The 25,481-nt window shown below is 34.4% G+C and overlaps 3 protein-coding genes across 4 annotated transcripts; 1 reads left to right on the forward strand and 2 right to left on the reverse strand.

The window, feature by feature from the left end:
• Positions 1–10: 10 nt before the first annotated feature.
• Rexo5 (RNA exonuclease 5) lies at positions 11–2,680 on the reverse strand. Of its 2 annotated transcripts, none has more exons than XM_053750660.1 (2): positions 2,515–2,680; positions 11–2,016 (listed from the first exon to the last, which is right to left on the reverse strand). In XM_053750660.1, exons 1-2 carry the CDS (start codon positions 2,555–2,557, stop codon positions 347–349), a joined length of 1,713 nt encoding a protein of 570 aa, XP_053606635.1. In that variant the 5' UTR covers positions 2,558–2,680; the 3' UTR covers positions 11–346. The 2 variants fall into 2 exon arrangements, with proteins under 2 accessions (XP_053606635.1, XP_053606637.1); XM_053750662.2 differs by having other exon boundaries at positions 2,403–2,518.
• A 5,748-nt stretch (positions 2,681–8,428) lies between these two features.
• Apt1 (Acyl-protein thioesterase 1) lies at positions 8,429–18,247 on the reverse strand. The gene is made up of 6 exons (XM_053750403.1): positions 18,093–18,247; positions 17,876–17,942; positions 17,774–17,805; positions 17,488–17,701; positions 16,115–16,288; positions 8,429–9,922 (listed from the first exon to the last, which is right to left on the reverse strand). The coding sequence occupies exons 2-6, from the start codon at positions 17,924–17,926 to the stop codon at positions 9,731–9,733; spliced, it is 663 nt and encodes a 220-aa protein (XP_053606378.1). The 5' UTR covers positions 17,927–17,942; positions 18,093–18,247; the 3' UTR covers positions 8,429–9,730.
• A 1,201-nt stretch (positions 18,248–19,448) lies between these two features.
• LOC128672899 (gamma-aminobutyric acid receptor-associated protein) lies at positions 19,449–20,224 on the forward strand. Its single transcript, XM_053750404.2, has one exon. It carries the CDS (start codon positions 19,585–19,587, stop codon positions 19,939–19,941), a length of 357 nt encoding a protein of 118 aa, XP_053606379.1. The 5' UTR covers positions 19,449–19,584; the 3' UTR covers positions 19,942–20,224.
• The last annotated feature ends 5,257 nt before the right edge of the window (positions 20,225–25,481 follow it).

A 25,481-nucleotide genomic window follows, 5' to 3' on the forward strand; every position in this document is an offset into this window, starting at 1 on the left:
AGACGTGTAATAAAACTGTAATCGTAAACTTTATTTTTACACTTTATCACACAACACAGAAAACAAATGGCTGAAATTTTGTCTAAAGAATTTACGTGAAATCTGTGACTTGTAAATATTATCCAAGTACACTCAACACTTCAGTATCCGTAAAATTGGGTAGAACCAATAGTATACTTTTTGGGTGGTCTAGTTAGTTATTGTAATAACACAAAGGAAATTCTAGTGGGATTACATTATGATACCAGTTCACTTCCTTAGCTGTATGAAATGACTACAGAATAGAAACATTATTTGATGTAATAGTTATAGTATCTACATATTATTTTACAAATACAAAACAACATTATAAAGTACTTTTTACTTTAACCATAGCAACTCCATTGTGGGTAGCAGTGCCACCAAGTACCAAAACAAATAAAGCATTTTGTTTGAGACTATTTAAGATTGTGGCTACCCATCTATCAACAACCTGGATTTGTTGCGCTTGTTCTGTTTCAGATTTACTTTCGATGTCTAATTTCAAATGCGCCATAGACAAGTTGTACTCATTGGTAGCTTTTGCAAGGGTGTCAATGACTTCATCAACATCATCCACAGTATTTAATTTTACTTTCTTTTGCTTACCCTTCTTCAGATGTGTTATAACACTTTCCCTTGCTTGGGTTAAATAAGTGTGATAATCACCTGTTATATTGTCACATCCAACAACTAAAGAAGTTTTGTTCTGCTCTATCATATGATTAAATATAGATAACGCAATTTCCTTGGTCTGTGTTATTTCTTTATATTTTTGTCTATTGGTGTGTACAGCATCTCCATATTCTATACTTTGACTAAGTTTTAGCTGAACTAATTTCAAGGAAGCCAAAGAATCTTCAACAGAACAGTGTCCATTTTTTCCAGACTGAATATCCTCTTTGAGAAATTCTCTAGCCAAAGATTTTAGTTTTGGTTTGCGTGTTCGCTCCCCTGTGAAATTATATATTAAACTGGTATCAATAACATATGGGTGCATCATTTTCAAAGCATGAAGATCTAAATTCAAGGACTGACCAACTAAAATTGCGTCAGCAGGTAGAAGTTCACGTATATCCTTTTGGACATCTTCCAATCTTTTAGTGACATCATTTAATTTCGATTTAGTAATGCCAGAAAATCGTGTAAGATAATCAGTGATATCATTATAAGGTTTCACAAAGGTCTCATAAATAGTTTCATGTTTCTCATTGACTATGGACACCCTAGTAAGTTCTGAGCCTGCATTAGTCAAGCACATTTCACAATCTAATCCAAATAAAGGGGACTTTGCTGTAACTGGTTCATACTCATCTTTTGTCATAACATAGTCTGTGTAGGTATCTTTCAATTTACCTTTTAAAGGCATTGGATAGTTTTCTTCAATAAGTTGCCAAGCGGACAATATCAACTGGGTTCTAGGAAACTTATCTTTTATTGTGTCGTCAATAACAGGTGCATTGTTACTTTCAATTGGAAAAACTGCTTTCATCATAACCATGAGATCTTTTCTTGCTTCTAAAGCCAAGTTCATGCTACCATATTTTTGTATGATATCCTCTTTTTCAACTTCCGATAAAGGCACCAAAGCTAGCTCTTGCACAAGAGAGCCATTATAAATAGATGGTGTAAGAATTTCAACAAAATCATCAAAAAAGCTTTGTGTACTTGCAAATGTCTCAGCATATTTTTCCCAATGTAAAATAGAAATTCCTTCCAAAATAAGGCATGTTGTTTGGCTGATGTGGTTGCATTTATCTAACACATACCAACGTGGAGGCTGTGATAAATTTAAATTCCCGAGCAAAGAGTGTAGCAAAAGGTGTTGTATATCAGTTAACATGAGAGGGATGCGTTCATTTGCTTTTATCAACATTGATGCACATTCTCCAGCAGTTTTCAGACGAAACTTAGGAATATGCTTTTTCGCTCTTCTTCTGTTACATCCTGTTTTTAAATCTATGCTGTCCTCTGTTGAAGTTTCAAAATTGTTTTGGCCTGCAATTAACATAAAAATATAGGTGAATTACTCCTCAAGCCAGAATTAATTTTAAAAATTTAGATTTTAATTAAATGAAAATTAATGAGTATTTATATTTGACTTTTAAATTTTAAGAATGTTACAATATATATGTTAATCTCCTTATAATTTCTTCCAAATAATAACTGAAAGAGAATTGGTTTAACAGTCAAGGATATAATAATACTTTGGAGTAAGTCTATATAGATTTCACAATATGGTCACTCCCAATAAAATAGTATGAGCCCACTACTGCAAGATCATGATAGTAAATATGTTGCTATCATAAAAGGCAGAGTGGATTTTGCAGTTAGAAATTCGGCGGTAAAAATACTTCATAAATTGAATTGATGGACATGCATACCTATTTACTATAAATCAGAGGTTAAGTTACAGGCATTGTACCTAGGCACTATGCCCCTTAATCTCTTATTTATAGTAAAACAAAACCAGTTCATAAATAGATTTTAACATACCAACTACATCCATACGTCGCTTTTTACTTTTTGGAGCATCCATGGTGTTGCGGTTGCGACACAGAACACAAGTGGAACACAATCACCCGTATTTCTCCTAAAACACAACACGCACGATAGGTAGATACCTACCACCCAATGTACCTACCTAAGTGTAATTATGTGTCAATCAATTAGACTATTGATGTCAGTTTATGACATTGACTTTTGTTTTGATCGCTTGATCTGACAAATGGCAATAAATATAGGGCGATCATTGGGTCTTCTTTTTTTTTTTTCTTTTCTTCTTTGTGGCAATCAAACTTCTTCAATAGAGCTTATTTTTGCCAGTGTCGAGTTACACTGTTATTGGACGATAGGATAGGACTTAGGCGGTGTTGAAGAATGAGGGCAATAAATACATATATTATCATATGTAATGTAAGGGTAAATAAATAGTTTTAAACATAAATATTATGGTAAGAAAGGAAAGAAGCAAGAGCTTTAATATATTTAAAATCTGTAAAGGAATCACAAGGAAGAGGAGCACGGAGTTCTATAAGGAACTGGTAAAGAGGCTTTGAGTCATATTTTGGACATCTGAACAGAAGATGATCAATATCACCAAGAGGACAAGAAAATTGTTTTTTGAAGGGATTAGATAAAATTGATTGAAGAAAACTAAGCGAGTCTGAACAAACATAAGAGTTTTTAATTTTGTTCTAAATAATATATCTAATACACTCAAGAAGAGCCATGCCTTCTCCTATAAAGTTAGATAATAAATTTGGATATTTAAAAAGTTTAAAATAGCCTGATGAATGTCTTAAAAAGGCAACTCCTACACTATTATTACTAGGGTCTAAGCATTTAGAAGCATCTGTATAGAATACTTCAGGTTTAGAATCCAAATCTTTAAGATATGAGATAAATTTAGAGTTTGCTAATATTGTTCCTTTAACAATGCCTAGGGACAAATTTACTTTTGGCTCAAAAATTAAAGTATCGTAATCGTATGAAAACACAGGATGACAATAGTATTTGTGAGTTGAGCACTGAAGGCCTTCAAATCTCCTGTAGCTAGATATCAAGTGTGGTATGCTCTTTTTACGCCAAAATACATCCCGATCATTAATGGTGTCAGTGAGAGTACGTAATTTTGAATTTAACGGATGATTGGTATATTGTTGATTTTTTAAAAAAAACCTATCGGAAAGATATTGTCTACGTAACGCCAACGGAGGCTCGGAACATTCGACTTGTAGTGCATTTGTTGGTGTACTCTTCATTGCACCAATTATTATCCTAAGACATTTAAATTGTAATAAATCTAATTTATGAACTGCAGTTTTATTTTCAAGACAAAATGTTATAGAGCCAAAATCTAATAGGCTTCTTATTAAAGCATTATACATTAATTTAAGTATACTAGGATGTGATCCCCACCAAACTCCACTAACAGCTCTAATTATATTTACATTATTTCCACATTTTGTGATCACATTGTTAATATGAGCGCTACCGTTCATAGCAGTGTCAAATAAGCGTCCAAGAAATTTAGCTTTATCAGACATCGGAATCATTTCATTATCAGCTGAAACTTTATGAATGGAATTTTCCTTTTACGAGTAAATACAACTACTGTGCTTTTGGATTTGGATAACGAAAATTATGCTCCGAGAGCCATATTGACAATTTATGTAATGTACTACTTTTCCTGTTGCCTTTTGAATATCAGTGTCAGATGAATAAATTAAAACATCGTCTGCATACTGTAACACACAACATGATGCCAGATCTATATTCGAATGTAAGTCATAAGTATAAATATTATATAACAGGGGACTAAGTACAGACCCCTGTGGAACGCCTTTCCAAATAGTTCGTTTTTCATTTTCAAATCCAGGAACGTACACCGTTATAGTTCTTTCTGAATATAAATTAAAGATGAAATTGACATACTTCAATTGCACTCCCAATTTTTGCAACTTCTCGCTTAATTTAATTAAGTCAACATTATCATACGCGGCATGAATATCTAAAAATGCAGCAACAACTGATTCTGATTTTGTAAAGGACGTTAGTATATCTGTGGTAAATAAAGCATGACTATCAGCAACACTTTTACCTTTTCTAAACCCAAACTGTGAAGGGGGAAATAGATTATTATGTTCTATGTACCATTCTAATCTTTGTTTAATTAAATGTTCTGCCAATTTCGCCAAGACAGATGAAAGAGCAACAGGCCTAAACGATGTAGGATCATTAGAATCTTTGTGGGGTTTTAATATAGGTATAATAATTTGATGTTTCCACGAAGGAGGGATCGAGCCTGAGTCTACAAACGCATTGATTAAGTTTAGTAAATATCTAAGAGTAAGAGGTCTGGAATGAATTACAAAAGAGTAAGGAATGCCGTCACAACCTGGATCAGTTCTATCATGTCGAAGAATATTAAATCCTTGGATATGAAAGTTGGACTTGGGTTTTAACCAAGTCTCAGAAATAGCTAAAAGAAATAAATTATATGAGTTAATCAAATTGATTATATCATGTTTTTTAGGTGTAATGCTTTTACAGTTCCACTGGAGGACTTGATCCATGTTTAAATATATTATATACATAATTAAAATTGATATTGAAATATTGTTTATTATTGTAACAGCAACGGATTCTGGAAGGTTAGAATTAGCAATAATGTTAACAAGTATTGATAACAACTTATTAAGTTCCTCTGATGAGGGTAAAGGTGCCTTATTTGCTGGGAGAGCTGTACCTGTAGTTCTAGTTTCTTCAAAGGAGATGGAGCATATCAAGGAATTATGTTCCTGCTTATCATAACCTGGAGAATGACTTGGTGCTTGTTTAGGTTTCTTAACAATAGTTTTCTTATAACAATGGATATTGTTATTGTCAAGAACAGAATTTGAAGAGAAGAGGATGTGAGGATTGCAAGGAAGTCGCTACATGAGAATAGGTATTCTTAAAGGGAAATAGCTTTGCTGCTTCCTGATAAGAAGTTGAGTTTTCAGACATATGTTTTTTGATATTTGTTTGCCTATAGAACTCAGGGCACAGCTTATTTGTTGCCATGTGAGGTTCAGAACAATTGACACAGACATATTCAGTCACCAGGCATGAGAGCCCACTGGGTTCCGCACTACATTTGCTGCATCTCGGTTTACTCCTACAGTTATTTCTAGTGTGACCAAAACAGCAGCAATTGAAGCACTGAATAGATGGAAAAATATATTGTTCCACTGGAATGCTCGAAAAGAAGGAATAAACTCTTGAGGGCAAGGCCTGTCCATCAAAGGTTAGGACCACTGACTGAGTAGGACTCCATGAAACTGAGTCTGAGTTTACAGTCCTCCTACTCAATCTGCGGGACTTAACTATTGGTCCATCCATACCCGTCCGATATTCGTAAATTCATTTATATCTACATGGGTCCATTTTACTGGGATTCCCTTAACCAAGCCCATCTTACAAATATTGAATGTTGGGATGGCAACCTTATAATCTAAATTTTTTGACATTACATTTAAGAAATTGTTCGCATCACTATATGTTTTAAAAGTAATTGAAATGCGGTTCCTCCCTATTCGTTTAATACCATCCTGAAGTATATTTCCTAATCCATTCTTCATCAAAAAGCTGCCAAACTTCAGGGGATGCAGTGTGGTACCTGACATGGGTTCTGATATCAGAGTTGCTTGTACCATATATGGGCCTGGGTCAGTTTGCATATAAAATGTTCTATATGGAGATTCAGCTACTTTAGGTGCCCTTTGAGTCACTGAAGCAGGCTCGAGAGAAGATTCGACCTCCAAGGGGGTACCCGCGATATTTGGCGTTTTTAAAAGGATATCAAAATTTAAATCCGCCCTGTTTTCCCGCCAATCTCAAAGTCTTTGGCCGATTCTTGCGTCGGGTAGCCCCTGCCATAGGGGGTATTACTGCGCATTTATCCCGCCAGAATGCAGCACTGTGTGTTAGGTAAACGAAAGCTTTGCCGCCTTTTGCTAAGTCGATTATTTATCTTTTAATTATATAAGCATTTGTTTGTTACAACAATGTTACATATTCGGGTGCCGAAATATTAGGAAAAATCGTTTTCCAAAAGATAAAAAACTTCACAAAACTATGAGAAACCGCCTTACGCTGTAAAATTTTCGAGCCAGTAAACGGTGTAAAAAAGTTCGTAACATTTAACACCTGAAAACTTATTAAAATATGGACTTCATACAGGTAAGATCTTCAGTAAAATCAATTTTATATCAGTTTATCACCACAGTTGACCGAATAATGCAGAACATAACCTAAAATAGTGTTATTATTTTCAGGCCCTTCAGTTTTCTCTTGGTCTGAAACTGAAGTCTTAAAAGTGTACTTAACGCCACAAAAAGCTGCTAATGCTAAATGTGAAGCTAAAAATCAAATAGATATGTGTCGTCGTATATGAAGTTAACGCTATAGATGGTTTTTTGTGATTATATTTTTTTGGATATAAATTTGAATTTTTTGAATAGTTTTTGCGTGGAAGTAGTGAATTAATTATGTTGAAGAAGTGGTGGTCGAAAATAATATACCATATTCCAATCTCACAAATAGTGCAATGTGATATCAATAGTGTTCAATAATTATAATAAAGGTATTGTATTTTACAATGGACTTAAATCATTTACCTAGCAAATTCGTCTTGTATTTAACACTTTGTGTTCTAAAAGCCTATTCAAATAATCCACTAAATTCCTTTTTCTTTTAAACTGGAACCATGATTGCGTAGAAGGTAGATTTGACTGTAAATCTGCAACAATATTGAAAATCGCTTCTTGCCTCCATTGGCAATGTTTGTGTAGGTACCCTAGTTGTACCAGTAGGGCCATCTGCGCCGAGCTTTGCGTAATATTCCGGCGGCGCTGATAGCGTTCGGCCCGGGTACAAAGGCATCATTAACAGAAAGTGACAAAACATGGTATTTGTTATAGCTTAAATCTTTTTTTATGAAATGAACTTTTTCTTGATAATGTCTTGTCATGGTCTTGTATGTCAAACTAAAAGATTGGTTGATTATATTCTAATGTGTAAAGATTAAAATAAATTTTAATCTCCTATTTATCTATTAAGATAGATCTGTAATTAATTATAGGATCCCCAAATATTTTGGGGATTTACGCTCCGGTACCGGATTTCCCTTCATCCTACAGCCGCACTTTGAAGCTATTCCCTTTTCCTACACATTTTCAATTTCGACCCATTTGGGGTCAACTACTAAAAAAGAAAGTAGCCTATGTCACTCCTATCCTGAATGTTTCTTCTGTCTCTGTGCCAAATTTCATCAAAATCAGTGAGGTAGCTTTCGAGCTTGTTCGTTACTAACAAAAAAAAACAAATCTTGTTCTCTCTATATTATTAAAATATTAAAATTTAGTCCATTTTCTGTGATGTGTATTATGTATGCTATGAATAATATATATTTCTATTAGTACATAAGGATTTTAAATTAATTTACGTGCTATTTATAAGGATTTTTAATTCATTATTTATGTTTTTTTATACGTTATAGTACTTCGTACAAGTACCTACTTACTAATTCCATGTTATGAATTTAGTGGTAAAATGAGAAGTTCTATTAGAAAAGCCATTTTCACCACTTTTATTACCCGAAATAAATTTTCATTTTGGACATAGGGCGTCCGTGCAGAGTTGTCAAATTAAGCTTAAGTTAGTTGAGAAAATATAAGACCCATTGCCACTTTTCGCCATATTTTTTTGTAGGTATAGGTATCATGACATGCATTATGTGCCTACTACAATTATAATAAATTTACCCGTTGTCTTATAATTTTTCTACACCTCATCATGGACGCCGTCCATTGCAAATCTACGGGGAACTTTCAGGTTGACTACAGGTTTATAAAAAAAGCCAATATGTGTTAAATATTTCTGTACTTCATTATATTCTACTTTAGCTTAACAGACTGAATTCATATTATGTAATTTAATAAATAGCAACTTGAAAATCGTTTACCATGCAGGTAGGTACCTAAACGCCTCTTCTTAATTATTGATAGTAGTGTTCTGTTCAATATACAAAGTTATTTTTAAAACACCAGCAACGACTTTCATTTTTAACAAGTTTTTACTTAACACAATTAGATTAAAAACATTCATAATAATTTTTCGAGTTTCCCGAAAATCGTGTGCCTATGTTGCGCTTTTGCGTGAGCGACCACCCTCGCTTCAGTACCCCGCCTAATACCTACTATTCATTTTTGTATGAAAATACTAGCTGTTTACTCGGAGACAGTTTATTTCTCCGTATTCAATAAAATTAGGCGCGATTGGTCCAAATCGCGTTCCAAAAAACGTCCAATTCGCGGTTGTATTTATATATATTTAAAGAAACATGTATAATTTTATTTAATTTTGGAAATAGTTTATATTGGACCGACCGCGAATTGGACCAACCGCGAAGTGGACCAAGCGCGAAATAGACCAATCGCGAATTAGGTGAATTGGACCAATCGCGCCTAAAGGGTAATATAGTATTTTGTAACCCTTGTTACACCCCTTTTGTTACACCCCTTTAGGGGAAAAAATTCACAATTTCTTTCTTAGCGGACGTCTCCTAGCTATAATCTTCCTTTCTGCTAAAAATTTTTACTTCATTATGATTTAAAATTCACTCAGCGCATTTAGCGCCATCTATAAGAAAATACAGGTTTTTCGCAAATCCCACGGGATTTTTTTCCGGGATCAAAAGTACCTCATGCAAGAGTAGGGTACATGGGGGTAATTAAGAGATGGAGAAGGCTCCATCTCTTAATTATATATATGCGAAATTTCAAGAAGATTGGGTGAGTAGATAACGCGTGATGAGGTAACAAACAAATAGACAAACTTACTTTCGCATTTATAAGCTTTTGCCCGCGAAATTTTCCCTCGGGAATGCGGCGAAGCGAATTACGCGGACGAAGACGTGTGCTAATTATTTATATAAATTGTATGATTTTTGTAAGAAAATAAAATGAAGGTAATTGTCAAAACTCGAAGGGCAAACGTTTTTTATGATGACTACTTATTTAGAACAGCGAGGTTGCTGCTGCTGGTGGTTTTACAAGTAACCCTGTTCATTATAATTATAATATTTTAATTAGCTTTACATTATACTATTATGTATCTATTCCATTTTATCATTAAAATATAAATGTAGGCGTGTTAAGTAAATATCTCATTTGACTGCTGGCAAAGTCCTTTCTATGAAAGCTTTCATATCTTTAAGCTCTGCTTCAGATGAGCTATGTGTTAAGCCTTGATATGTATTGAACTCAATATTCTTCATGAATGTCTTCAGGAACGACGCGGTCATTTGGCCCCATTTGTAGGGAACAACAGGATCACAATCCCCATGGGCTTGGAATACCTGAAAGCAATAACAAATTATATGAAACTAGCTGATGTTCGTGACTTCGTTCGCGTGGCCGAACTATTGGAGACAAAATTATTAGAAAAAATTTAATTGTACAGACAAAGCGTAAAGATACCTATACATATACAGAAGTCATCAGACTGAAAACCTATATTTCCTATAGTTTAGCTGGACCATTATGACTCATCTTCGAGTGTTCCAGATCTTTGATTTTTATACCACAACAGAAATCAGGCTGAACAACTTTTGTTAAGGCGTCATTCATTTCTATATTTCCTATAGGTAGTTTAACTGTACCATCATTGTTCACCATCAGGTGATTTTTACCAGATTTTTTTAAATCATTTATACCTTTATGTTGCCCAGGCTTAATAGCTATATAACAAAAAAGTTTCATTCAAATCCGTCCAGTAGTTCCGAAGATTAGCTTGTACAAACAGAAAGACATACAAACAGACAGATCTTTTTTTCATATTCTTACTCTGTTACTATGACTCTATTGCCTAATTTTGTTTTTAGGTAAATGTATTAAATGTACCGATATTTTTTCTACTGTTTTATTATATGTATTGATTTTAAAAAACACGACTGCTGATTAAGCTACTCTGGTCTGATATATATGTAAAAATCAGACATTTATTTAATTTAACATTTAGGTATATAATCTAGATAGGTCAACAAAAAGAAAAATACTAAAATATAAATATTCAAATCTTTCTAGCAATTTTAGCGGGGGAAAGGTTGCATGCGCACTATGGCGTGCAACACCTAGCCTGGCGGGAAGATCTTCCCTTTGTGGCGATCGAGCATGATAACCTAGCTCCCGCTACAACGCCAAAGAAACTGTCGGGATTCGGACTGTTCATGTAAAGTCTTTTTAACGAAACCCATTTCCAAACGGCCATATTATCGAAGAACTTTTTTGAACGAAGAATTTACCTATGGGCCACTTCACCGACAAGCCAAATGTACGCAATTCCATATCGGCGACAGTTGGCGTATGTCTATCTCTTATTGATATCCCATAATAACATTTTTTTGTCATTTACTTTTTACAACAAATAATGGCTAATTTACAAAGCGATTTTAACCAATATAGAATTAATCCTTACCCAACCTTAAATACTTTATTGATTTAATATAGATCTATAAGGCCCTTTACAGCATATGATTTAAATGAATATTTTCGAAGATATTACAGATTTAAAAATTGCGGGACGTACTGTTTGCGGCGGTATCGGCCCGGTATTATAACGTACTACTCTGTGACTATTATAAGTTTGCGTCTATTGTCTTGTTCAAGACTCTTTAAAGTGTAATTAAACTTAAGAGGGTTAGAAGATCAACGATTCTTATATGTTACTTGTCAGTAACATCAGCCATTTTGTTCAGGTTAATATATTATCTTACTCCGAGGGCTGCTATTTATGTATCCGGAACTGGCCAATAATTCTAGAATATTTAAAAAGTAATTACAACATTTGAAAATAGAACTCTTCGGCTAGAGAATAAATATTTTTAATGTCCCTGTCATTTGTTTTTTTCAATTGGCGCCAATTTTGAAAATAGCTTGTCTTCATTGCCATGGATTTAACTCGTGAACATTTTCGCGCGATGATTTATTATGATTTTCGGCGTGGATTAACTCAAAAACAGTGCATCGAACAACTGATTTTAACTTTTGGAGATGAAGCACCATCGAAAACCACTGTGTATTATTGGTTTAAGGAATTTCAACGTGGACGGTCTATGCTCACGGATGAAATTAAGGAGGGTCGTCCTAAATCGGTAATGGTACAACAAAATATTGATGCTGTGCGACAATTAGTAATGCAAGATCGTCATGTTACATACCGCGAGATAGAGGCGTCTCTGGGCATTAGTATGACGAGTATACACGCGATATTACACGAACATTTAATTGTTAAAAAAATTTGTTCGCGTTGGATTCCGCACAACTTGAGCGTAGATCAAAAACAGGCTCGTGTCGACTGGTGTAAGAAAATGATAAAAAAATACAACCGTGGCACGTCAAAAGCTGTTTATAATATCTACACAGGTGACGAAACCTGGATCTATGCTTATGACCCTGAAACTAAACAGCAGTCAACGGTGTGGGTCTTTCAAGATGAACCGAATCCAACAAAAGTTGTTCGTGCGAGAAGCACTTTAAAGCAAATGGTCGCTTGTTTTTTTGGTATCAACGGACATGTAGCTACAGTGCCACTAGAGAATAGTAGGACGGTTAATTCTGAATGGTACACCACCATTTGTTTGCCAGAAGTCTTTGAAAAAATACGAAAGAACAACCCACAACGCAGAATCATACTTCATCACGACAATGCTAGCTGCCACAAGTCGGCTGAAACAAATAATTTTTTGGAGGGTCAAAAGATTGAATTGACGGGTCATCCGCCGTACAGCCCCGACCTGGCACCCAATGATTTTTATTTATTTCCAAACATTAAAAATAAATTACGTGGTCAACGTTTTTCGAGCCGCGAAGAGGCCGTTGATGCGTTCAAAACACACGTTTTGGACATACCTCAATCAGAATGGAAAAAGTGCTTTGAAAATTGGTTTCATCGTATGCAGAAGTGCATAGATCATCGCGGAGAATACTTCGAGAAACAATAAAACCATATGTAATAATATATGTTTGTTTAATTTTGTTATTCCGGATACATAAATAGCAGCCCTCGTATTATCATGGATTTAAGCGATTAGAAAAGATTTAAAAGGAGTTGTGGTTATAGAAGAAAGTTAAGTAAATTAGAAAGTGGTTTGTAGAATGAGTGAACCAAGATCTTCAGTAAATAAATCTAGCGCGTCAAGCGCAAATACAGATGACAATAATGAGGGTTCCGTGATGAAAAATATTTTGCCTCCCCTAGCCTACAACGCGGAAAGCGAAGAAGTTGACAATATTGTGGAATAATACAACAGCGATTTTGAAGAAACCACTGTGTAAGAAAAAAATTGCGGATTGCATGAAGGCATAAAAAAGTGGGCTATAGTATTTATATATAGTATATAGTGGGCTCATTACACCACAATTGTTTTATATTAAGAAGTTTTCTAATATTTCTTTACTCAACAATAAAGTGCGAGTGTAGTCTTGAGTCTGTTAAATATCCACAACCATATCACTTTTTGATAAAAGAAATGTGTTACTCTCCAACGCCATTCTAATTCGTTCAGTTATTTAAAGTCGTCTTCGGTTAAAAAGCAGTCAACGTCCAAAAATGCCACCGTCCTAAACGTAAATTTATCATTACCATCCTGAAAAGAATTGAATAGACAATTTCATAGAGAACCCTAATTTGTTTTTAAATGGCGGCGAATTACCGGGATGAGACTGCTGTAAGTACAAATTTACCTATAAAAGTCAAAAATTTCTTGAAGAAGAGTTATTTTTTTAACATGGCGATTTTATATGAGAATTATTAAAATATTTTTTTACGTTTAATATACTATGAGCTTGTTTTCGAAGGGCGCTTTTAAAATTATCAAAAGGTACTAAGGTACATATTTACAATAAATATGAAATCCCCAATGAGTTCAAACATAATAAATATGACAAGCTCGATGATAAATATACATAATAATTAAAAGAAATTGCTAATTACGTTCTACAACATTTACCAAATAGATAATTATTTCTAAAGTGATTTCAGTATTTTTAGAGGACAAGCAAGTAGTAGTACTAGTGCATTATAAACAAGATTGCTCTAGCAAAATACTCAGGTCAGATAATAAAAAGAGTGTTAGAGCTTATAAATGTGTTGTCTCAGAACAATTTAGTAACAATAGTGCTTCCCTAAGTGCTTTGTAACATTCTGAAGTTAATTATAAGATAATTATAGGAAGGGAACGTTTCTATAAATTCGCCCAAATCCAGCTTTACAGTATGCTCCAGGTAGCTTACAAGTAAAAATAATAGTAGTCTTGAAGATAGTTATAGGTACTGATTTTGCTTATTGGGTAGATATTCCAATGATAGCATCAAATCTTCATGGTATAGGGAAAGGGGAATTGTTTTATTCCAAATTTAATGCGTACGGGCCACGGGCAGTAATTAATAAATCAAAACTACTAGATCGATTTTAATTATTTTTTTCAGTGAGTGACATAAGACACCCGTGCGAAGCCGGGGCGGATCGTTAGTTACGTATATACTTAAAAGCACGTCAAAGTGATTCCATATCAAAATACACATTTATAAATTATAATTTAAAAAATAATCAGTTTTATATTAATTAAATATTAATATTATTAGCTGCCTCTAAAAATCTATAATATTCGTATTTTCCATCAGTTGCGCCGAGAAGATGCGCTCATAGACATTTTTTGTGTGTAATATTGTATTTGTTTGTTATTAAGTATGTGACTATTTTTATATATTATTTTTGTATCTTAGCTAGGTGGATAAAAATAAAACCCGTTGATTTATATGTGTGATTTTATTTGCCTTTCGAATATATGGCGTTCAAGGTAATGTACTGTCGCTGATATGAATTGTGTACATTTGCCTTGTCGGTGAAGTGGCCCATACCGTCAGTCAAACGATTCTTCGACAATATGGGCGGTTTGGAAATGGGTTTCGTTAAAAAGGCTTTCCATAAACAGTCCGAATCCCGAAGCTGGCTGGGCTTCATTTATCTTTCGCTACCTACTTATTTATTATTTCCAAAAAAATTTATATGTATGTTTCAAATGGAATGCAATGATATAGAAAACATATAAAATCAGGTTGGACAGAGTGAAAAGAAATATGGAAGATAAACATTACATTTATAGGTACACTGTTACAATAAACCTTATTAGCTTAGCGGCAGACGCGGCGGGGAGCCTACAGATACAGTTAAGTATATCAAATTATTTAGTGAACTACTGATTCAAATTATATACAGTAAAAATCAAAAATCATGTAGGTATATTATGTACTAGTGGCGATAAATTGTTTTTTGTTTTGATGTGGATTAATAATAAAATTGTAGTAAATATCTCCAGTTAAACATCACCTGCCGCTTTTAATTAATCTTTAAAACATAAGTAAGTAGTTGCTGTAGAACGTAAAGATGGAAGCTAGAAATATGCTGCCGTGGACTTTTTTTATAGGGTAGGGTAGGGCAAGTATTATATAGGTCTCAATTTTTTCTAGAAACTATTGATGTAGGTACCTATCTCCCACCAATAAAGTAACGTTTGTAAGGAAATCTTTCGTTTGACAGTTTTTTCGTCGATTTACTTTGCAAAATCAGTTACCATGGAAAGTCCTTGTTATTTTACGGAATAATATATAGCCTATGTCCATCATGACATTTCGATGTGCATACTAATTGGTGAAACAATTTTTTTAATTACTTCTGGAGATTACCCTCTTACATGCAAACTTACAAACGCTTCCTCTTAATAATATTATTATAGAAGTATGAATGTGGATAGTATGGAGAAAGGAGGCCACTGCCCCTATAGTGGTAACGTTAAAAATAGCTGATGATGACGATGAAACGAGCGTTACGTGCCTTGAACACCTAATTACTTATAAAAATAATAAAAAATATGGATTGTACCTATGTTGTATACCTTTTGTTCAAAAGTAAACAGAGGTAATGAAGTTGTGTGACCCTTTCTTCCTGTCACTGTTATGCAAATATTACATTGTTAATACCAAAACAATAGCAGATCATAAATATTCAAGATAGAACAATAATTATATTAAGTATTTATTTACACAAAAAATTAATAAAGTCTAATAAGCGGTTGGAGTGATAGATATGTATGTATAGTATAAGAAAAGATTAACAATTTATTTTAAAAAATAAAAGAAGATAATCTTTAAAATTTATTCTATCCTTTCTAGCATATTACAAAACGAAGTCCCCCTGTCGTGTCACGAACTTACTTGTCTCCAAATAATCGTATATTGCACATATCTGTGTAAGCTATGGCACCTTCGGAACCCTAGGTTTACGCGTGACCATACTAAATATTTAAAGAGCACCTATCAATAAATAAATCATTTTATGATTATTAGGAGGGATGGTACACTTAGTGGTTTTAGTTCAGTTCTTTCTCTTACCTTATTTGCGATAAGTCCGCCTTTGCGCTTATTTGAATACTAGTTGTAATTAATTCCTCTGTAAATGAGGCAATAAAGAGTTAAGTATCTTTTGCACTTACAGGCAAATCTAAAGGTGATTTAACAGCATCAGGGAAGTGAGCATGTCTTGGCAGCCAGCAGGAGAGCGACATGACACCAGCCAGGGGCTGCGGGTACGTCATGGCGGCGTGGAGCGCTAGGGCTCCGCCTTGGGAAAACCCACCCAGCAGAACACGATTAGCAGGAATACCAGCCTACAATTTTCAACACCACAAATAAACATCAATTAAAATTAAACACACCATGTGACACATTATTATAGGGTATAGTGGTATATACTACTGACAATGCTGATATCAGCATTGTCAGCTCTCTCTATAATCTAATCTAGGGATACAAATGAATTGAATTTCTTACTTTGTTGTCTGTTAGTCATAAAGTATGCTATATTAGGCATAAGGAATACAACTATAAGATGAGAGAAATCTGATCCTATAAGGTACTTATACACCAAGAATTTGGCAAGAAGCAACAAGTAGATGGAAAAGGAAACCCAAAACCATGGATTTGTTAAATAACTTGTACTGAACCTTTAAATTATGATGTGAGTCTGACTCACTCATTTCATTTCTAATAACACTGTCCCTTTGGTATTTAAAGATCTACTTCCTACTAACTCCTACTATAATATTATAAATAAAAGTAGATGCATAAGTTTGTGAGGATGTGTTGTTACTCTTTCATGAAAAATCTACTGGACCGATTGTTATGAAATTTGGTATGTGGGTATAATATAACCTGGAATAACATTTTATTTTTATCCCAAAATTCCCACAGGATCAAAGCCCTACAGGTACAGGTACATATCTATCTATCTTTTATATACATGTATGTATAGGTATATAATATATATATGTATATATATTACAAAATTAATAGCCCATAAAATCTTAATAATTTAGTTTATTTTTAAGTTCAGTTTAAGATTTTTAAAATAGATAATAATAATATAATCTTATCCCAGAATTCCCCAAATATGGAGTACTTACCAAAGTAGTAACTAAATCAATTATGACTGAAATTTTAATCCATAACTCGTAATCTTTTGTTTTAATATAATCTGATTGGTTGCTAAGTAAATAAATGTCCATTGCATATTTTTCATTATACATTAAATATAATGATATTTTTTACAAAAGATACCCTAGTAAAAATAATGCATGTAGAAGATAGTAGAAGATAAAAAACAATGTAGGTACAACCCAGTTTAGTTAACTGTGTACCTGGTGGCCGTGACGTCGCATTCCATCAAGGTACACAGTTAGCTCAACCGAGTTGTAGTAATCTTCTCCAATGTAAAAACTATGCTTTTGTTGGTGGAGTATTCACTGATGTTATAAGTAAAATAATCTAATCATAAAATCTAAGCACATATTATACAAAGGTATACTACCTTAATTTCATCTGATATCAACCCATGAACTAAAGTTGTGGCTCGCACTATTCCTTCTTCGTCCTCAGGAGCAGTAGCATCAAGAGTTCTCAAGTCAAACCATGAAGGCATACGGAATCCTGCATTCAGTGTAACTGGCATGGTTGAAGCAGTGGGGCAAATTACTTTGACATGGGAACCTCTTATAGCAGCAATGGTACTTGCCCAGCCATGTCTGAAAAATTATTACTTATACTTAAATAAAATACAACAATTCTAGATCTATCAGTCAGAACACGATACTAACCCAGTGTCACCAAGTCCATGTAAAAATATAAGCTGAAAAATAAAATAATTGAATTAATTTCAAGAATGCACAGTTTGTAACCTGAATGATTTGAATACTTACAGATGCTGTTTGTTTAGCAGTAGCTGCAATAATTACGGGGTTCGGTTCCATGGTTGATTTGTTTTTCCTGAAAAATCAATACAAATGATTATTATGATCAATATAATAAAATAATGTAGGTATAATATTAGAACGTCTCGCTTAAAATAAATTTGTTTATTTTTTAAATATGTAAACAAAAACAAGCTTTGCTTTTATGGGGATAGATTGCAATCACCTTGTTTGTAGACTTTGTACAGCTTTCCTATATTTCTGCTGCTGTCGTCTTCCTTCCTTCCAAAGAGTAAACTAATCTAATCTTCCTTAGTGCCGTCAATGTCAATGCTTTGCGTCAAAATGTCATGTCCATTGATTTTGTGTCCCGTTAGTGTAGTACCTAGTGCATGGATTTAGTAAGTACTTCGCTAATATATGTAGAATCCACGGACGAGTTGATGAAATGAAACTCGTGGAGTTCCAACAGTACTATTTAATCTTCTTTCACAATAGTAACATGAACACCTCACACACTATCCAATACAATTATTAGGCGGTAAGGATGTAAAATAGCGCATGCATCAGGGATAGCGTCGACGACAAAGCAGGCAACATGCGGACGATGCAGCAGACATCATCGGAGTGACACGAGACGGTGAAAGCGGCAATCTGCGCGGAAGTAGCTAAATTTCGACCTCTCGCGCGCATGCTGTGCTAGGTCCGTTACATATCACGACATGACTGCAAATCTACGGCACGACTCGTCGTACTGCGAGGTAAATGATATTATTATAAATAGTAAGTATATATGTTGATATATAAATAAAGTATTTATATGTATAAATATTATATGTGGCCACGCCACATCTATATAGGGCATATTACTCAAAACTCAGCGCAGATGGCGCTACTGGTACAACTAAGGGGCACAAACAGATTTGCGACAGAAATACCTTTTACGCAATCTTGGTGCGAGTTTAAAGGAAAAATGAAGGATTTAGTGGATTATCCTGAAAATAATAACACTATTTTAGGTTATGTTCTGCATTATTTTTCGAAGTTTTTTATCTTATGGAAAACGATTTTTCCCAATATTTCTTCTTCATCATTACTTCCCAGTAACGAAAAGATAAATAAAGTACTCTAAAATAAACTTTTTAATCGACATAACAAAAGGCGGCACAGCTTTTGTGTACCCATACAATGGTGTACTCTGGCGGGATAAATATGCAGTAATACACCCTATTCCATGACGTAGTGATTAAAGGTCACAGGAATGTTCTTATATCTGTGAGCATGGCTCAAATGATCCCAATCTGTCTGTCCATTCACAGAGTACCTACAGATTGTCTATAATACATATTTATATATAAACTTTTAGATAATATAGTAATAAAAAAATCACTAAACTGAGATTTTACAACTATTTTATAAATTTTTGTCTGGTCCTATACCTATTTTAACTAGACCGAACCACACGCCCGCCAAATCCACCAGCCCACCTGCGGGGTGGTGGGCTGGTGGAACAACAAATCCATCGATTTTCTTAGTTTCTGTAGTTTATGGTCCATGAATTATTTCGTCTGTTGTTTGTTCGTTCATTGCATTGTCATATCAGCTGATTGCGTCATTGCATTCGGACAATAACGCAAAACAAAAAACAAGTCGTAGTATCCAGTTTGGCTTTGTTGTGATTAAATTTGGAAATTATAGTGAACGTTATAATACCCAAAATGAAATTCCAATACAAAGAGGAACATTCTTTTGAAAAAAGGAAGACTGAAGGCGAAAAGATACGTAGGAAGTACCCAGATCGCGTGCCAGTAATTGTTGAGAAAGCCCCGAAGGCAAGGCTTGGCGACCTCGACAAAAAGAAATACCTGGTTCCGTCCGATCTTACGGTCGGCCAATTTTACTTTTTGATTCGGAAACGCATTCACCTGCGACCTGAAGACGCACTTTTCTTTTTCGTCAACAACGTCATTCCTCCTACATCTGCTACCATGGGTTCTCTTTACCAAGAACATCATGATGAAGACTTTTTCCTTTACATAGCCTTTTCTGATGAAAATGTGTATGGATTTTTCTAATATCTTCTATAACTATAAATTTTACCATATATTGCAGATAATTGTCGTTCATTGCACCATATGGTTATATTTAGGTATAAGGCTTAGTTTAAATAATGATGTATTACGTTAAAGGTGATAATTAATTTTAATTTGCAATTTCCAAAACAATATTGTGAATGCAATGTTGTTACTTTATTGATATATACTTATCACATATTATGGGAAAATTATCTATGTTTCATCTCTGTTTGGTTTAGGAGTGTGATTATTTCTGTAACAAAATAAACAAAATTTATCTCAATGTTTTGTTTTATTCCATCAAGATATTACCTTTGCCCAACACTGGACATTTGACTTGACTCTTGGCTGACAGTGAGTTAATGATAAATGCTACTATACTATGTGTAGATAAACAGACTGAAATCTACACACTGTGGTAGTGATAGGACTAGTGAGACGGTAGACAGAGCCAAGAGTTGAGAAACTCAAAGACCATGTTTAGCTGTGTGGTGGGATTAAATAGTGACAGGTTGCTAGCTTATCGCCTATGGGAAGAACAAACGGTCTGAGGGGAAAATCTCCAGATAATAGCCTTTTTCCTTGATGGTAAAGACCATTTACAGCATTGATAAATAATATTTAATTTGGAAAAAGTGTGCCTGTGAAGGTCTAATTTCTGAAATCCATACATATAATAAAACAGAAAAGTTTATACATTTAATATATTTACAAAAAAATATTTTAGGGTGATGAAGAAACAATGATAGAGTAAGAATAAAAATGTCTGATTTGAAGATTTGAATGAAACTTATTGTATAGCTATGACACTTTTTTTGGAAACTTCTAACGGACCATCTAAAGAGATAACGCCTTAGCAAAAGTTGTTCAGTTTGATGAGCATTTACTACTGAGGTATAAAAATCCGTTTGTCGCACTTGTTACTATGTACCAATCTTACTACCAGTAGTAATACCGTTAATTTTTATTACCCTTACTACTCCAGAATGAAGTTGTTAGAAAGGAAAAATTAAAAAGTCCGTGTTACTACATGTGACTACCTACTTAAACAAAAAACAAATTGTATATATACATATGTGTGTAAATGTAAACATGAAAGTTAGAACAACAAAATTTATTTGATTCTGTCAGATATAACATTACGATTCTGCACCTATAACGAGCGAATATTACATACCTACACATGGATTTAATAAGTACTTCGCGGAGTACCTACTGATGCCATGTAGGCACATACATTATTCTTAGTCGATTACATAATATGAACATGCGGAAAAAATAAATTTGTCATCTATCATCAGTTATTCCTTCATTTGCTTTTCATTAACTTGTGCAGTACTTAAATAAAAATTGGAATTATGTGTTTAATTTTTTAAAATAGGTTTAGCAAGTGATAATGATGATATTAAATATATAAGAAAAGGATGGACTAATAAGCGATGACCATCCGTCAAAGAGTGCACGCGAACAAAGTTGCGGGTATCTGATACACAGTGGCGTAGGTATACAAAGGCCCTGGGGCAGAAAAAAAACAGGCCATAGGCTGTTTGTGTAATTTAAAATCGTTTATATATTCGTCACAATCATTCACTAGATTCAAATTCCAAATGTTTCGATTTTATTAAAATTGTTCATGACGGTTTGCGAATCCGTAGCTTCATGTTAAATAAATAAAAAACCATTTGCGGGAACCAATAACCCAATCGCAGCAGCATAGCAATCTTGGTATATTAGCCATCGAATACGAGGTATTAATTGATCCATAACGTTAGTTATACTATAACATTTATTATTTTTAACTTTCATGGGGTCACACTGCCATCTTCCGCCCCGGGTGCCACCCACTCAACGTATCTACCTACGCCACTGATAGACAGATAAGAAGAGTGCGGAAAAAACGCGTGTTTCTAGAGCACGTGCAAAGTAAGGATACAAGGGAGTTCCACGCAGAAACAAAGATGTGTGAAACTTGTTGGGAATAGAAAACAAAACTATTTTTTGTTTTATTAGGTATGGCAAAAATATAACGGTGTTTTTATTATTTTTCTAGCTATAAGTTCAAAGTTAACGATATAGTTGATGAGGGTCACGAGTGTCCACTCCGCGCGGTCGACTCGCGGATTCGAAGCATATATATTCCAAATGTGCCGATCGTGTGCGGTAGGTATTATATATGCAGCCCGCGTGTATTCTTCTTCCAAGAAAAGAATCTAAATAAAATGTAATAATCTTTACCGCGTATTCCGCAGGACTGGTAAGATTTATTTGATTTATATTCGTCGTAACGTTGGTTCGTATTCGTCTCCGGTGTCTAGTTGAATGTTGATTTCCGCTTCATTTTTAGTTATACCTAAAGTCGCCGACGCCGGTACGTGTCTCTATTAGAGTAAAGAGGTTTAATCTCTAGAATATGACAACTTAAAAAGAAAAAAATATGTTATCATGCCAGTTGGTTGTTATTCTGAGATGGTACATTATTGTAATGATTGGTTTAATGTATTTATTATAATATAAATAAACAAGTGATTTCTATCTCCTCAACATAGGTTATGTTATGGCAAACGCTGGAGATGTAAACATAGAAAACTTGGTAAGATCGAGTGATACATGAAACATGAGTTCAAGCGCAAATTCAAATCATTTATTCAGTAACTAGCTGATGCCCGCGACTTCGTTCGCGTGGTCGTACAATGTTTGGTAAGGAGTCAAAATTATTAGAAGTAACTGTACAGACAAAGCGTAACGATATCTATACAGAAGATGCTCATACGACTGAAATATATATTTCCTATAGTTTAGCTGGACCATTACGAATCTTCTTCAGGTGTTCCAGATCTTCGATTTTTATACATCAACAAGAAATGCTCATCAGGCTGACCTACTTTTGTTAAGGCGTCATTTCTATATTATTCTAGATTTTCGATTTTTATATCTTAACAGAAACGCTCATATATATATATACATACACGACCTGGCCCACGACGCCACCACAAGATTTACAATTTGAGTGAGCATGACATGCTCGATTCCCATGACTACATAATTACAAATCTTATTCGTCGAAATAGAAGTATAATTCAGACACTTGAAGATAACAAATCACGTACATGTTTTACAAATAAAATTATAAATTATTATAATAAAAATTACATATAAAAAATAAAAAACAGTAAAATAAAAATTGGGAGATTATGTGTGGAGTGGCAAAGTTGTCATTAGGACCAATTCGCTTTTATCAGTAATACGCTTTATCCATGTATTTTTTCTTAACATACGTTTTAATTTTTTTCATTGGCAGATTAATTAGCCTCTGCAGGGATTTTATTGAATAATTTTATATTTTGACCCAGGAAAGACCACCGAACCTTTTTAAGTCTGAAGATTCAGGCTTCATACAAAGAACATATACGTTCATACAAAGTTTGTTCTTATTTCGAGTGTTTACACTATTTACTTCCGTTTAATTTTTGTATATACCTAAGTAGATGTAAATTTGACTTGACAAAAATAAGCACATCAAAGATGTAGGTACTGAGACACAACAGTGAGGATGTTAATTGATTTGAAGAATTCTTGAAGATAATCTCGAGGTTTTAATAGGACATAATGCTATCAAAGTAGCTAAAATACACAAGTCTAGCTGTATCTATGTTCGTATACTGAGCAGATTATTCTACATGGAAGTTCATGATGGAATTATACCTAATTCATGAAGACTTGTGGGAATATACCACTACGACATCACCTCAAACGGATACTTTAGGTTGTAAAAAGTGCCAAAAAGCCAAGTCAAAATCTGTCTCATGGTAAAAAAGCATTGTTTGGCCCATGTTCGTAACGCGAAGACAGCTAAAGAAGCTTGCGATGCATTGAAGGTTGCTTATGAGGATAAGGGCCTTAATAATCGCTGCAAATTGCTGTCAAAGTTTGTGAGCCTAAAGTTAGAGCAGTTTTTAACGATAAGAGAATATTTAACAACAATATCATGATAGCACAACAACTGTGTGACATCGGTAAAGAAATTGATGATGAATTTTTAGCAGCGATGATGCTTCAAGGATTAACAGACAAATTTCAACCGATGAGATTGGCCATTGAGAACAGCAACATAACGTTAACAACCGATTATATGAAATCTAAGTTGTTTCAAATGGAAGACGCATACGATGTTGGCCCTAATAAAGAATCTAGTGCACTCGAAGCAAGAAATGGAGAGAAAGCAAAGAAAGTACAAAGAGAAAAGAACCAACTGCGTTCTATAAGTGCGCAATGGCGACTACATTCCGATACTTCAAATCAAATGACCAATAAACGCAATCGGTTGCGTGACCGTAAGACACTGGAGAACAAGATAAAGATATCTTGTGCGAATGGCGGTAGTATACGCTAAAGGAATTGATATGGTAGTTCATGAAAATGGGAATGGATCAATCAGTGATGTATTGTATGTTCCAAAGCTATCATCAAATTTGCTTAGTGTAAGCAAAATTGTATCTAAGTAAAAATCTGTCAGTACAATTTGAGAAATCTGGTTTTAAAATTATGAAAACGGATGTAAGATAATGGGTGAAGTTTCGCATGAAGGCACTGTAGAGAATGGTGTTTATAAAATACTATATTCTTCACAGAATGTGGCGTTAGCATCCGCTGCTGACTGGTGTGGTTCTATGGCAATGGGTCACTTTGGATCTTACGTTATTGAAGAATAAGTTAGCACTAGGGGTAAGTTTTCCTAACGCAACTTACAAATTAGAATGCGACGCGTGTGTAATGGGGAAGTAAACAAAGCTCCGATTCATAAATCGGGTGCTAGTCGAGCTAAAGTTCTGGAGCTGATTCATACTAATGTATGTGGCCTCATGAGTGAGGATGCGTACGATGGATACAAATATTTTTCACTTCAGAAGGAAGACATTTGTTTACTTTTTAAAGTCAAAAACTTACTCCGAAATAAAACTAGATCAGGAGAATTATATAGAAACTGTTAAAGAACTTTTAACATGGAGAATTGCAAACCAGTGACAACACCAGCACTACCAGGTCAAAGGTTAGAAAAACCAGTTATGAGCAATAAGAGCAATAACATTCCGTATAGAAAGAAAAAGAAGAAAGAAAGAAAGAAAGAAAAGAAAGAAAGAAAGGAAAGGAAGGAAGGAAGGAAGGAAGGAAGGAAGGAAGGAAGGAAGGAAGGAAGGAAGGAAGGAAGGAGAAGGAAGGAAGGAAGGAAGGAAGGAAGGAAGGAAGGAAGGAAGGAAGGAAGGAAGGAAGGAAGGAAGGAAGGAAGGAAGGAAGGAAGGAAGGAAGGAAGAAGGAAGGAAGGAAGGAGGAAGGAAGGAAGGAAAGGAAGAAGGAAGGAAGGAAGGAAGGAAGGAAGGAAGGAATGGAAGGAAGGAAGGAAGGAAGGAAGGAAGGAAGAAGGATCAGGAATGGAAGGAAGGAAGGAAGGAAGGAAAGGAAGGAAGGAAGGAAGGAAGGAAGGAAGGAATAGGATGGAGAAGGAAAGGAAGGAAGGAAGGGAAGGAAGACTCTCACGAGATGTG

The sequence above is a fragment of the Plodia interpunctella genome, chromosome 10, assembly GCF_027563975.2.
Source record: "Plodia interpunctella isolate USDA-ARS_2022_Savannah chromosome 10, ilPloInte3.2, whole genome shotgun sequence".
Lineage (NCBI taxonomy): Eukaryota > Metazoa > Arthropoda > Insecta > Lepidoptera > Pyralidae > Plodia > Plodia interpunctella.

Bases quoted from the DNA above. Each gene is read 5' to 3' on its own strand.
- Rexo5 (XM_053750660.1), bottom strand. From the start codon at position 2,557: ATGGATGCTCCAAAAAGTAAAAAGCGACGTATGGATGTAGTTG. The intron at 2,017-2,514 runs GTATGTTAAAAT...TGTTAATTGCAG, and splicing joins GCGACGTATGGATGTAGTTG to GCCAAAACAATTTTGAAACT.
- Apt1 (XM_053750403.1), bottom strand. From the start codon at position 17,926: ATGGAACCGAACCCCGTAATTATTGCAGCTACTGCTAAACAAACAGCA. The intron at 17,806-17,875 runs GTAAGTATTCAA...TTTATTTTTCAG, and splicing joins CTGCTAAACAAACAGCATCT to CTTATATTTTTACATGGACT. The intron at 17,702-17,773 runs GTTAGTATCGTG...ATAATTTTTCAG, and splicing joins CATGGACTTGGTGACACTGG to ACATGGCTGGGCAAGTACCA.
- LOC128672899 (XM_053750404.2), top strand. From the start codon at position 19,585: ATGAAATTCCAATACAAAGAGGAACATTCTTTTGAAAAAAGGAAGACT.